The sequence below is a fragment of the Podarcis cretensis genome (genome assembly GCF_951804945.1).
Source record: "Podarcis cretensis genome assembly, chromosome: 7".
NCBI lineage: Eukaryota > Metazoa > Chordata > Lepidosauria > Squamata > Lacertidae > Podarcis > Podarcis cretensis.
In genome coordinates, this window is record NC_137176.1 from 72987958 (window position 1) to 73003606 (window position 15649).

The window sequence follows — 15649 nt, forward strand, 5'->3', positions numbered from 1 at the left end:
AGAAGCAAGCAGAAGGTTCATGATTGTTTGGGTTATACCTTCAGAGAAGCTGAGCACAGCTGGCTTGAACTGGTTCTCTTATCTCTTCCAATTAAGGTCATGCTGACTATAAATTTAAGTGAGGAATCATAGAATCATAGAGTTGGAAGAGACCACAAGGGCTATCGAGTCCAATCCCCTGCCAAGCAGGGGTTTTACTTTTGGTATGGTGTTCTGTACACAGTATGCTTAAAGTTAAGGTTTAGTCTTGTTATAAGTCTTGTTATAAGTTTTTGTAAGTGCTGCAACTGGAATTTTTATGGACTGTGCCGATCCTGAATGTACTGGATTTGTGACCATTATGCTTATTTGCCTTCAGGTGAAAGTAAAAGCTCTGCTGGATGAAATATTAATTGCCTCGGGTCTATTTTGGGGGAACTCTGCTGCATGTTAAAGTTTTTTCCTCCTCTGGTGCTGGTGCGACAGGGATACCCAGCAATTGGCATGCAGGGGCATATTGGAACATATTTACAGCCTTATCCTCCATGAATTTGCCTGATCCTCTTTGAAAGCCATCCAAGTTGGTGCCCATTGCTACTTTTTGTGGGACTGCATTCCATCATTTACCTTGGTGCTGTGTGAAGAAGTACTTCCTTTTGTCTTTCCTGAATCTTTCAACAACCAGCTTCACTGGATGTCCCCAAGTTCTAGTAGTGTCAAAGAGGCTTGATCTTCTCAGCCCTCAGATTGCCAGCCTGAACTTCTGAATATTGTTCTACTTAGGTTTTCCCTCCTCTCAAATGTGGGCTACCACAAGAATGTACACTCCAAACACAGCAGAACACGGAGCCAACCAATGTGTTTTAAATGTTTTATTATAAAGGATAGGAAACCATGTTCCCATTTGTTCAAACTGAGATAAATAAACAGTAAATATCATGCTTGAGTTTTGACATATCTTTTCCTTTATGATTTTTTTTTTTTAAATTGTCCTTTGCAATACGATCTACACGATGGCATTCCTGATTTGGAGACTTTTTTTTAAAAAAAAGAATTTTTGAGAAGTAGCACACTTTTTGGACTTAAATGAAGACTGCTGGAATGGGAGAGAAACCAGAAGTATGAAGGAACCACTGAGCAAAGAACAAGTTGGAACACAACAAACTAACCCTTCAGGCAGGATAATGCAAAGAAAAATACATACGGATACATCAATACAAAAGACCTTCTAAACTTGAGAGACACTGAGCCATCACGGTTACAAATAATCCTGTGGTCACCCCCTTGTACTTCCAGGTTTTCAGTAGGAAACCTGTGCAAGCTTCATCATTCCCATAAATGGAAGCAAAGCAAGCTGCCTACCAGGGATGAAGAGGGTGGATAGTCAACTTTCTTAAGCACAACATTAGAAACACTTGTTGAACATCTTTGATTTCCTTCAAAAAGAGGCTCACGCTTCAGAGCAACCCAACTGTGTGCTCATTTCAACAGGGCCAGATTCCACTACTGTTTATTTATTAGTTATTCATTTCCGTTTCTGAATCACTTGCTATAAAATAATTTGCAGTGATTCAACAGTTAAAAATATATCAAACATTAGACACAGTGAGGTGGTCATCTCAAGTGACAGAGGCTGAGCGTGAGGGATTGACTGTGTCGGAAGGCAGAGCAATGTGTCTACACCACAGCCTGCCCTACACTTCCTATGTTAGCCTGTTGTCTTCAGGAGTGGTGGAGGACATCAAACTTAAAAGAGCCTGCTGGATCAGCCCAATGGCCCATTTAGTCCAGCTAAATTTAGTCCACAGTGGACAACTGGATGCCTGTGAGAAACACACAAGCAGGATTTGTGCACAAGAGCACTCTCCTTTCCTATGGTTTCCAGCAACTGGTATTCAGAAACATTACTGTCTCCAACTATGGAGGCAGAATATAGCCATCATGGCTAGTGGCCTGTCCCATTTAATGGGTGTGTGTGATGAGGGGGCACAAATAAGACCTCTTGGAGGACCAGATGTGGTCTGCAGCCCACAGGTTAGACACCCCTAAGTTACACCTATAATGATATATGAAACACAGTTGAAAGTCAGAGTGAGACTTGTTGAACAGTGCTGAACACGGTGTTCTTACAACAAGGACTTCCTGAGATGCTGATTTGAAAATGATTTCCCCCATAAGATGATCCTTCCTCACTCAGATACTTCTCATGGCATAGAAAAGCTCGGATAATGATACCTTGATAGCTGGAAAAACCCCAATCTACACATACATAAGGAATGTGTGCAGTGCATGTCCATGCTTGGTTGATAGCATTTGCTCAGCGCCACACATGCACACAAGTTCCCATCACACAGAAGATTTTACTGTGGGTTCCTTGAGTTCCCATTCACATTGGTTTCCCCATTTAACTTCTCATGCACACTGGAGCTCTGAAGTCTTGTCAATGTTTTGTGGACCTGATAAGTTCCTATGTATTCTGAAAATGCACATAGATGAATGCCAACTGAGCAAATAATATTGGATGTGGACCAGATGGTTGCACATACAAATGTATGGCTGGTCAGCTTTCTCTGATCCCCATTTTCTTAAAAAGGATGGCTCTCAAAAATAATGGAATGAGCCTAATTTTTATGTGTGAATGGTTATCTCACCCATTTCTGCAAGAGAAGGACCACAAGCTCTGTGGCAGAGTACATGGTTTAATACCTGACATCTGCAGGTAGAACTGGGGGGAACTCACATCTAAAACCCTAGAAAGATACTGATAGTCTGCACAGAAGCAGTGCTGAGCTAGAGGGACCTGCATAAGGCAACTTCCTATGTATGAGATCTTTCATGCACATGAGTCACAATAAATGAAGCATAGGTGTGTTTCCCTTGGGCCATATGTCTGTCTGAGCTGGTCAACAATGTACACAAGGAAGCACATGAAATTCTAGAAGTGCATACATTGGAGGCAGGTTAATCAGGAATCAACATTGTAGTACTAGAGCACAACAAACCCCTTCCATACTACTACCGAAAGCTACACGTTTATTGCAGCCCTACGTATGGGACATGATTCAGATGAGCACTTTTAAGTCCCATTCATTTCAAATAAAAGAATTACGCATAGGCTTAATTTTCCCACTGAAATTAATGCCTTTAACTGTGGCTACTCTGTGCCCATGCCCACTGCAATTACAATACATAACTGTAAGTATTCCCTTAGTTCTCCTGTATTTACTATTTCACAGCAGTAACTGAAGCACAGCAAAGAACTGATAGTCTCCTGCTTAACTTATTTTGCAGATTAAGGATGAATAACATAGAGAAGAAATGAAGGTCTAAAAGCAATTCAGAAGTAATTAACTCTAAAATGTGCACATGCAGAAACAACAACAAAACACTGCTTCATGAACCAAATCCAGTTGGAATATGTGGTTACGCCATCTGCATCCATGCCGTATATTTCAAAGGAAATTCCATTTGCAAAATAACCTTTATTTCACCTTACAAAATATCTGGGTTTGACATTCAGACTTCATTTGCTAGAGGCCAGAGCCGTAACAGTCAGAAAGAAAAATCCCTGGTTTCTTTTGTTATCATGCTATAAATCCCAGTTGAAGGATTATGCCAATTATCAGGATTACCTACATTCACCCCAGCCATGCAGGACCACTGACAACTCTCTGCATATTGCTCTTATCATTCTCTGTCCATCATGATTCACAGTCTCTTTATTGGGGGCATGTTTCACATTTGAAACTGACTTAATGAGAAATTGCTCCAACATACCATATTGATCCTACATTAAAGAGACGTTATCCATCTAAATGGTGTTTGATGATACCAAGCAATGCTTTGAACGACCATCTTTGTGTTTCTTTTTTAAGGCACGTGTACCAATTAAAATAAATATCGGTTGTGCTTTTTTTTGCATAGATTCTGTGCTATTTCCTTCACTGACAAGCATTCTTTTCTCCACGGATGATGGTGATGATGATGATGATGTATTTCTGCTTTACAAAATTTCATCTAGTTTAATCTGGCAGTTTTGTACAAGCAAACAAGCTTCTGCTCAAAAGTATTAGGTTCATATGTGGCAACCGAACCGTAATGTTGTCCACTGATCTGTCGCAATAAACACCTTCGCTAGTCCAAGCAACCACAATGTCATCTGCATCCTGGTGTGTTGGGTGGTGACTTGTGTCCATTTACTGCAGCCTGTGACAGGGAAGATCTGAGTACTGATGGGCGGCTGCCATTTGATGCTTTCAGGAAGTCCTCACCCTCTGCTTCTGAAGGTCACATACGAAGTTCTTCAGAATATGGTAGCTATACTGCACATTGTTCTTGCTTTTGCTTGGTGCATTTAAAAGTCTAAGGGCCGGATCATCATAGTTGTGGAACGTAATGAATAACTTGGGCCTTTGAAGTAGTGCCATTTGATTCCATTTATTTTTCCATGGTGCTGCCCAGCAGAATAGAACATTCCATTGAGATTGGAAGGCCCACAGGCATCAAACCACCATCCTGAAATCATTAAGAACAAAACCATTAGACCATACACCAACATGTAAGCATGCTCACTTTGGCTTGCAACATCACGCTGGCTGGCAAATGTGTAGAATCCAACTTGGTAAAGGCCATGGAGGCCCTGGTTTGAGTTTCTTCTTCTTCTTTTTTTTTGAAAAAGAAGAAATATTTTGAGGTTGGGATTCTAAGAACTGCTTGAGTGGCTACATAAAAAACGGTCATAATAATAGAAATAGGAGACTGTTTCTGAAAGTGAGGGAATTTTCAAAAAATATTTTGTTATGTGGCATACAGATCTGCTTCTCTAAAAGAAAGGAACAACTATTCCAGTGGATATTGCAAACGTACATGCATATCTATAAGCTGATAAATTTTCATGGGTGCATCTGCAAATCTATTCATTCATGTCATTGTCTCTAAACTTATGGAATAGAGCTCTTATGCTGGGCTGCCAGGCCACGTGAGCAAACTGAATGGGGTTAGGATCCAGCTAAGTCCCCCCTCCATGGTTCTGCCCCCGCTACACTCTTGGAATGCCCTTTTTGGGTGAATTATGCTTGTATAAGCTCAGCCAGCTTTGGTTCAGCCAGCTGAGTCCTGGCTGAGCAAGTTACACCACCATATTTTCAGCCTAAGCAGAGTCGGGGACTTAATCAGCTGGGCCAGAGATCCAGTGCATCCTAAATTGTCATCCCAGTGAATCTTGCCATAGGATTGCTCCCTAAATGTATGAAAGAACTGCAAAGATCTTTTTTAAACAGGGAAGCTTGTTTCTTTACTTGCTTAAGAAGCATACATGCTCCAGCCGTGTTTGTGGGGTATCACAACATTTCCTTCTTGAAAGCATAAAATCATGTGAGATCAAGTTTTGCCCTCTGAAGATTTTTTTTGGGGTTGTTTAAATATTTGTAGCCAAGCTTTAAAGAGGTAAACAATGGCTAAATAAATCATTCAGAAACAAACATTTACAGACTCTTATTCTCGATGACACTCACTCAAACAAACTCAACTCGTTTTAATTAGAATACAGGGAAGGAACATATCACTTTACTAGCACAGTTTGGGCAAAGCAGAACTTTGTGCTTTGCAGGGGGTTGGACTAGATGACCCTTAGGGTACCTTCCAACTCTACAATTCTATTATTCTGAATTAAATCATACCCCCTGCAGTGCAGAAATCACAGCCAAAGATTCCCTGACAGATAGCCATCCAACCTCTGCTTAAAAACCTCCAACAATGGAGAGCCCACCACTTTCCATATGTTCATTCCACTGTCAAACAGCTCTTACTACCAGAAAGTTCCTCTGAATGTTTACAGTGGTACCTTAGGTTACAGAAGATTCAGGTTACAGATGCTTCAGGTTACAGACTCCGCTAACCCAGAAATAGTACCACAGGTTAAGAACTTTGCTTCAGGATGAGAACAGAAATCACGCAGCGGCAGTGGGAGGCCCCATTAGCTAAAGTGGCACCTCAGGTTAAGAACAGTTTCAGGTTAAGAACAGACCTCCGGAACGAATCAAGTTCTTAACCCGAGGTACCATTGTACTTGGAATCTCCTTTCTTGTCTGCACCCTTTGGATACTTGAAGATGGCTATCATATCACCTCTCACTCTTCTGTTCTCCAGGCTAAACATAACCAATGCCTTCAACCATTCCTCATAAGGTCAGGTTGCCAGACAGTCCCCGGATTTACAAATCAGTCCCCATACAAAATCCATTGAAGTGGAAAAGTGTCCCCGGATTCATTGAAAAAAATCTGGAAACCTTATATAAGGATTGGTTTCCAGACCCTCTATCACTTGGGCACCCTTGATGATATGTTTGCAGGCATAGAATCACGGGCTTGTAAGGGACTTTGGAGGCTGTCCCATTCAACCCCCATGTTTCAGAGGCCTGACTGACCTCCCGTAGAAGTCGAGCAGTTAGTGTTACCAGGACCATGCTGTGGAATAGTCTCCCAGCAGAGATTCAAGAGTTATGCTTGCTATTGACTTTCAGGCATCTCTTGAAGACAGGCCTATGCAACAGTATAATTTTTTTCATCAGCCAGTCACTTTAACAATCATTTTGTACTGTTTATATGGTGTTTTATACTTTGTAGTATATATTGTTATACACTGCCTTGTTATATTGTATGAATTGGTGTTATATAGCTACTTTTATAAACAAATACAGTCATACCTCGGGTTACAGACGCTTTGGGTTGTGTGATTTCGGGTTGTGCACCGCACTGAACCCAGAAGTACCGGAACAGGTTACTTCCGGGTTTTGGCGCTTGCATATGAGCAGAAGTGCTAAATTGCACTTTGCACATGTGCAGAAGTGCCAAATCGCGACCCGCGCATGTGCAGACGTTGCGCTGCACTGCAGGTTGCGAACGTGCTTCCCGCACAGATCACGTTTGCAACCCAATCATCCACTGTAAATGCATAAAAGCCTTGTTAACACTGGTTTTACCCACTCACCCTTTCTTTCTGTTGTTTCTTATTTCCACTCCTTTTTGCCCTCTTTGATACCCCCACCCACCTGCCGCCAACGAAATTTAGATTGTCAGCAGATTTGTGGCAGGGACTCGCCATGTACATTGATGAGAGAATAAAATAATGTGGACGTTCCTTCCCCACCTCATATTACTTACAATTCTCCTTCCTTCCACCCCCCAACCTCTTTCCAAGCAAATCAATAAGGGATATCTGAAACTCCTGTGAGAACTGTTAGTACTCTTTCCAAAAAAAATTGGGCTACCCTCAAAAGCTGGTCACCTGAAAAGGAACCCCCACATTAGCCTTGAATTTCAGTTTAGGTAACGTTTCAGCGGTCACTCTAAGAGCCAAGCTAAATAGTGTGTGGGAGATCTCTGACCGGATCTCGTGAAATCTTTTCCTTTGGTTAAAAGCAGCCACCGTGGAAGCAATTTCACTTGACTTGCAGTTGCAATGGTGGGGAGGGGATATTAATTCATCTCGCTAAGCTAAAACTCTGCACCCCCATCGGAAGCTGCTGTTTGGGTGGCAGGAAAAGCTGTCTATAACATGGAATATCATCACCATTACCACTTTAAGAGTCATGGAACACCCTGAAAACTCTAGGATGTTAAAGGTGATGACCTCACAGGACTATAATTCCCAGACCATTAACAAACGACAGTTCCCAGGATGTTTCATGCTTGTCACAGTATTATAAAAGTGCTTTTAATGTATGGATGTAGGTTATCTCCATTGCTGATAGCAGTTTGGGGACATTTTCATCCAAACAGAGCAGACTGAATCCAAACCCACGTGGCTGCTTTTTACCAAATTTAAAAACTATCATGGTTCCCACTCACATCAAATCTAGTTTGGCCCTCAGACAAACTGTTCCTTCTACAAAGCACAATGCAGAGGGACCTGCAAGACAAGAATTCTGAAGCAAAGCAATGTATCAGAAGCATGGCTTTACACATTACAAAAGTCCCTTTTTTGAAAGGAGTATATAGCAGGATAGCTTAGGTTTGTGCTTTTGGGGTTGAAGGCTAATAATGAAATAGATTCCCCCATCTCCCAAAGGGGAAGGAAGCCAGTCTGCACCTTTTGTTCCATTTAAACTAGAGGTTGCTTGTTTTGTGCAGCAACACAGCATCTGTGAACCTGCTGGAAGCATCTGCAGGGGAGCCTAGCAGAGCCAAGTAACAATCAAAACTGAGCACACACAGTTAGCAGAGCGGTGTGAGATTTCTTTGACTCCACGGAACAACACGACGTCTTCCAAGCTGAAATGCTTACTAACTTTCTTTTTTGTAAGAAAGAATAATAAAAATAATAAAAGGCACCTTTGGTGTTCAAGGATTCCCGTCCTATCTCTGGAGATGCAGGGGAATTAAACACAAATTTCTTTTTTTGTGGGCAGAATGTGCTTCCCATGCGGTTTGTGCACTTTGTCAGCAGAATTGGTCCTCTGCATTCCACCCAAAGGAAAGGAGTCCTTGTTTTCTTTTTTCTTTTTTAACCAGTGGTAACAATGATCAGCGCATAGCTCCAAGGTTTACGCGACTCTGTGCATTTCGACCAGAGTGAATTTATGACTTGAGCCTTGCAAAGTAATTTCTTGCATTATTTTTTTTGAACAATACTTTGTAGGCTCCCCACCCCCAAAGTAACACTTCATAACAAGATCTTTGGGGAAGGATCATTGCCAAATACATTCTGGCATTCTGCTATTTTGATACAGCTGACCTCTCTTTGATTACAAAGCTATACCTAAGGGGCTAATAACCAAAGAAAAAGAAAGCAGCACAGCTGATGTTTGACTGTAACAAGAGCATAATCTTGCAGAAATTTAAGACAAAGCTAAACATGGAAAAATCTAATCCTTGATTCCCCCCCCCCCTTTCCAGAACTGAGCCTGGAACACATAAGCGGCTCTCAGCTCCATTTACACTGTCAGGAGTATGGACCAGGAAAGTGGTATCTATTACCATTTGACTTCACAACAACCATCATAGCATGAAAGACAGACTTTCTTTGGGGATATTTTTCTTTTCTGAGCAAGGCAACCTAAACACTGTGTAATCCCAAAGCAGCCCTACATGACAGACTACCTAAATTATGCCTACAGGAACGATCTGCTAAAGTACGTACCACATTTAAGGACTCCCGGCTGACTTGCACAATTAAGTGGGGTCTCCTTTATAGGGTACTGGAGACATGTCTATTATGGTTTATCTATGTGGTCCAGCTCACACAAACATGTGTTGTTTATCCCTTCTTGACTGCCTCATCAAATCATTGCTCGTTTGCTTGGATGAGCTATCACAGTTTAATCCCCTCAGAGAAAACCTGCATCTCATGCAATTCCAACTCAAACAATGCTTTTCCAGTGAAGATGCTTCACACATTCAGCTGAGAGATCAAGTGAAATATATATGTATGTGTGTGTGTGTGTGTGTGTGTGTGTGTAGGTGTGAACCAAGACAAAAGTCAGCTGAAACAGGTCCCAGGATACTAACGTCCTGCCTTCCTGCTGATCTGGCTACAGGACAGATCTCCATATTTTCCCTATAGTTTCAAGTGTTTAAAAGTTGCCATTGCCTCAAAGGTTCAATTTCTGCTAAGCAGCAACTGCAACTTATTCTGGAGAATAATGTGAGGAACGGTCTTTTTAAAACTCTACTTATGGCGCTATCCCCAGCCCAGCAACAGTAGACTGGCAGATAACTGCACAGATAAAATGGGGAAAGGGGAATTGCAGTCTGTTAAATTAATCCACATCCGAATTGCAGCCACCTCCCCTACAAATCTCTGAATTTTTCTCATGCAGCTAAGGGAGTGGTGATTGACTAGATAGAATTGCAATCAGCTTCTGAGCTGGTCCATTTCATCCCCAGAGATATATTATACTGCCAGAATGATTCAATATAACTGGAAGGATTTTGCATTGTTCTTGATGGTTCTATCATTCTAGAAAATTTTTTATTTTGTTGTTTTAAAAACACTTCAAATATTGTTATGGCCAATGGCTTCAATCATTTCAACAGTAAACATTTATTCATTCATACCAGAAATTAAACTGGCCTAAAACAATCAAGGTTTGCTTTTTATGGACCTGTAGGGGGAGAGCAAGAAATAATTCTACTGATGTTTCTAAATCCTTATCCTGTTTAGATTACTAGTTGAGCATCTGCTGATTTTAATTCAATATTCCTAACTAAAAATATGTCTTATTTATTGGAACCACAGCATACCTTCCAACATTTCTCTGATGGAAATAGGGACATCCCATTCCATAATGATAATTTTACTATTTATACCCCACACATCTTACTGGGTTGCCTCAGCCACTCTGGGCAGCTTCCAACATATATAAAAACACAATAAAACATTAAACTTTTTTTAAAAAAAACCTTCCCTGTACAGGATTGCCTTCAGACAGCTCGGGGGTCAAATAACTCCATACCCTCCAACATTTCTCCAAAGAAAATAAGGACATCCTACCATACCTTCTAACATTTTTGCGATGAAAATAGGGATGTCCTAAGGAAAAAGCAGGATATTCCAGGATCAAATCAGAAACCAGGATGGCTTCTCTAAATCAGGGACATCCCTGGAAAATAGGGACACTTTTGTCTTCAAGCTGGTTTCTATCTTTCTCTTTCTGAGGCAGAAAGTTCCACAACTAGAGATGTTAGGTAGCTTGGAAATCCATCCCAAAAACAAAACAAAACATTTTTTGGATGATTCTGAACTAGTTCACTCATGTATGCACATTGCTGGAGTTCGCCTAGTCTACATGAAAAGACTGGCATCTGAAGGTTTAGACTTACTATTGAGAATGTCTGTTTGATGGGCCATTGGATAATATGACTGCTCCATCTCTGGTATTAGGTCTGTGATGGCTCATGGGCACATACATTGACAGTGCAGTCAGAAAGTGATGAATGCACAGAACACTGATGAACTAGTTTTCAGTAGAAATGCTGTGTTTATGTCCCCAAGTTCAGGTTAAGCTGGCTGCCTGCATGTGCACAACACTCTCTCTCTCTCTCTCTCTCTCTCTCTCTCTCTCTCTCTCACACACACACACACACACACACAGGACTTTGCTTAGATCCTATGAAAAAGTAAATTTTTGTTTTGTATGTCTGTTCCTTAGAAAGAACACCCATTATGATAACATACAGCTCAACATTTAGCACATCCACACATGCAACAGGCAATGTAAAACAACAGTTCAATGTCCTGTAACTATATGTCTACAAACTCTATGGAGATTGGCTCCATAACTGTGGAGGCTAGGCCATTTATGGTCTGCCCTCAGCTAGCCTCTCCTGCCTCCCTTCCTACTTACAAACCAGTCCAGGGGCTGAAATTGCCTGTCACTTTCTTCCTTCTAAGTCTCATTGTTTTGCATGAAGGAACGAGGGGGCAAAACTAGAATGACTTGGCTCTGCCTGCCACTAGCTCTGTCTCTGCCTACGGTGGCTCCCTCTGCCTTCCGTCCTACCATTGACAATGTGCACCAGCCACCGCGGCATTTAAATGTGATTTAAATATGCAAATGGCCTTAAATATGGCCTTGTATTAATAATAAATGTGCTCAGTACTTCTACGGGTTTTCATTGGAAAAGACCTTTTTTGATGGTTCAGTGAAGATTGTAAACCTTTTTTGGAAACAGACTGCTCTACTTTTGCGATCTGTATATACTCCACAGCACTGTAGGTAATTATGATGATCATAACAGGTCAACAAAAGCTGCATCAAGGGACCTTTTATATCCTGTTGCAAACCTCTGAGCCAGGTATGCCAGCACAAAGCAATAGACTGTGGTAGATCTACCTGCTCTAAATCTTGCTTCCATAATTACCTCTTTCAGTTCCACCCGGCCTATCAAATGATTGCATGAATGGCATGCAAACATTTTAGATGCAAAATAAATAACGGCTTTTGGAATACTACCTAGAAGGATCAGAGCATTAACTATAGAGTTTTCTACACAGAGCTTTAAAGTTTGGCCAAACTTGAAGCCCACTGTTCCACATCATGCTGGAAAGAGAAATTCAATCAAGTTGTTGAGCTGGTGGAAGCCAACACAATGAGTCCCTCCAGTGCAATGGGACTTTCCCCTCTCTCCTCCCCAACACCCTCCCCAAATCTGCTTGGGAGGGTTGGGAGATTGTTCCATCTGGCAAGCAGAAATGTTTGTGCTGATGGAGCTAACACCTTTGCACACCACTGAATTCTACCCAAAATCTTCTCCCGTTGGCCTTGTTATTTCTTAGCCTTTAAATCAAGTGTTTAACTTTTGCTGAATTGACAGATGATCTCTCCTCCCACCATGCATCACCCAGATTTGTCCTAGAGGTCCCTCCCCAACCCTCCAGAGCAGAGCTGGGTAGAGTAAATGGGGAGGAGGGGGGGAAGAAATCCCATTGCACAAGCAGAAATCTTTGAAGTGATGGGACGTTGCACTTGAATATTGCAATTAGTTTTATACACATTTGCTGCATTAATCCTATAACAAGATCAAATATGTTTCATTTCAGAATGTCTTCATACCTTCCTATGTTCCCAAGTTCTACTTAATGTCTAGTCAAAATCGCATGTTTGTAATTCAATCCAATTATTTTAGGTCCCATCCTTTGAAGCAACATAAAATGAACCTGCTTTATCACAACTCAGTTGGTAGAGCGTGAGACTCTTAATCTCTTTTTTTTTTTTATAATAATTTTTATTAATTTTCCACACATATAATAAAGAACAATGTAAAACAGTATAACTTCATGCTCATCGGTTCATACCCTTCTTTCTTTGACTTCCCCATACCTCCCCATCCCTGCATCCTTGTTTAATAATTCTTTAGCAACCCTTAAGTCCATTGTCTTAGTTCCCTTTCGTAAAAATTTCTTAAGTTTTTTTGTTTACTGCTGCAATTCTTTACTTCTTACCCCCTGACATCCTAACATTCCTCAATTTTGCAATTATTTTTAAGATATATTTTGAAATTCTTCCAGTCTTCTTCCACTGTCTCTTTCCCCTGGTCCCGGATTCTGCCCGTCATCTCGGCCAGTCCCATAAAGTCAATCACCTTTGTTTGCCATTCTTCCAGAGTAGGTAGTTCTTGCGTCTTCCAATACTTTGCCAGTAGAATTCTTGCTGCTGTAGTGGCATACATAAAGAAAGTCCTATCCTTCCTTAACACCGCTTGGCCCACCATGCCCAAGAGGAAAGCCTCTGGTTTCTTAGGAAAAGTCCACTTAAGGACCTTCTTAATTTCATTATAGATCATTTCCCAGAAAGCTTTAACCTTTGGGCAGGTCCACCAAAGGTGGTAGAAAGTGCCTTCAGTCTCATTACATTTCCAACACTTATTATTAGGCAAATGATATATTTTTGCAAGCTTGACTGGGGTCATGTACCATCGGTAGATCATTTTCATAATATTTTCTTTTAAGGCATTACATGCAGTAAATTTAATACCGGTGGTCCATAACTGTTCCCAGTCAGCAAACATAATATCATGACCGATATCTTGTGCCCATTTAATCATGGCTGATTTCACCGTTTCATCCTGTGTATTCCATTTTAACAGCAAGTTATACATTTTTGATAAGTTCTTAGTATTGGGTTCCAACAATTCTGTTTCTAATTTTGACTTCTCTTTCTGAAATCCTATTTTCCTGTCCTGTTTAAACGTCTCATTTATCTGATGGTAATGCAACCAATCTCGAACCTTAGGCTTTAGTTTCTCATAACTCTGAAGTTTCACCCTTTCACCATCGTATTCTAAAATCTCATGATATTTTGGCCATTTAGAATCCATATTAAGCTTTTTTACTTCCCTAGCTTCCATTGGTGACACCCACCTAGGGGTTTTACTTTCCAACAAATCTTTGTATCTAATCCAAACGTTATACAATGCTTTCCTTACAATATGGTTTTTAAAGCTTTTATACACCTTTACCTTGTCATACCATAAGTATGCATGCCAACCAAAACTATTGTCATATCCTTCCAGATCCAAGATGTCAGTGTTCTCAAGAAGTAGCCAGTGTTTCAACCAGCAGAAAGCTGCTGATTCATAATAAAGTCTTAAGTCCGGCAGGGTAAACCCCCCTCTATCCTTTGCGTCAGTTAAAATCTTAAATTTAATTCTGGGCTTTTTGCCCTGCCAGACAAATTTTGATATGTCTTTCTGCCACTTCTTGAAACATTCCATCTTGTCCACAATCTGCAACGTCTGGAATAAAAACAACATTCTAGGCAATACATTCATCTTAATAGTAGCGATTCGGCCTAACAAGGAAAGTTTCAACCTTGACCATATTTCCAGATCCTTTTTAACTTCTGACCAACATTTTTCATAATTATCCTTAAATAAATTCACATTCTTGGATGTTAAGTTTACCCCCAGGTATTTTACCCTTTTAGTTAATTCCAAGCCTGTTTCATTCTGAAAACTCTCTCTTTCTTCCATTGTTAAATTTTTTTCCAACACTTTCGTTTTTTGTCTATTCAATTTAAAACCTGCTACTCGACCAAATATTTCAATTAGTTCTAATACTCTTTTAGTACTAGTGTCTGGCTGTTGCAAAGTCAATACTAGATCATCTGCGAATGCTCTTAATTTATAATGTCTAACTCCGACCTGAACTCCTTTGACCAACTGGTCCTTTCTGATCATGTTTAACAAAACCTCCAGGACTGATATAAAAAGCAAAGGGGATATTGGGCAACCCTGTCGTGTACCTTTTTCTATAGGTATTTCTTCTGTTACCACATTATTTACAATTAATTTGGCCTTTTGTTGAGAATATATTGCACCTATACCGTTTTCAAAACCTTGGCCTACCCCCATCCCTTGGAGATTCTTTTTCATAAAAGTCCAACAAATGTTGTCAAAGGCTTTCTCCGCGTCCACAAAAATCAAAACTGCTTTCCTGTTAATGTCAACGTCCAGCAGCTCCAAAATATCTATAATGTTTCTCACATTGTCTGACATATGTCTACCTGGGAGAAAGCCTGTTTGGTCCTTATGAATCTCTTCTGCCAAAACTCTTTTCAATCTTTTTGCCAAAATGTCTGCAAAAATTTTGTAATCCACATTGAGTAAAGATATAGGGCGGTAGTTTTTGACCTGGTTCTTCTCAGTCTCTGTTTTCGGTATAAGTGAGATGAAAGCCTCTTTCCACGATTCAGGTGCCTTTTTCCCCTTCAAAATTTCATTGCAAACTTCCTTCAATGGTTGTATCAGCCATTCTTTCAGCATTTTGTAGTATTTGGCCGTCAGGCCATCTGGTCCTGGTGATTTTCCCAATTTCATATTTTGAATGGCACCCTCTATTTCTTGTTCTGTTATTTCCTCATTTAAGATCCTTTTACTTTGTTCTGAGATTTTTGGTAGACCGTATTTTCTGATGAATTCTTCTATTTCTTGCTCGTTGATTGGCCCTTGTGCATACAATTTCTTAAAAAAACTTTGAAAACAATTGTTGATCTCATTGGGTTTGTGGATAATTTTTCCATCCATTTCTAGACTTGTTACAGTATTCATTTTCTGCCTTTTTTTCAATTGCCATGACAGAAGTTTCCCACATTTATCCGCTGATTCAAAAGTTCTTTGTCTCATTTGCTTTATCTTCCATTCTATTTGTTGGTTCATGAGCTCCATGTACT

General features: G+C 40.5%; 1 protein-coding gene across 1 annotated transcript in view; it reads right to left on the bottom strand.

Moving 5' to 3' along the window:
- Positions 1-836: 836 nt before the first annotated feature.
- ANGPT1 (angiopoietin 1) overlaps positions 837-15649 on the bottom strand; it is a 148943-nt gene continuing 134130 nt past the window's right edge. Inside the window, exon 9 of the mRNA XM_079984393.1 lies at positions 837-4494. Coding sequence (XP_079840519.1) covers positions 4334-4494 — 161 coding nt within the window. The 3' untranslated portion in view covers positions 837-4333. The remainder of the gene's footprint in view (positions 4495-15649) is intronic.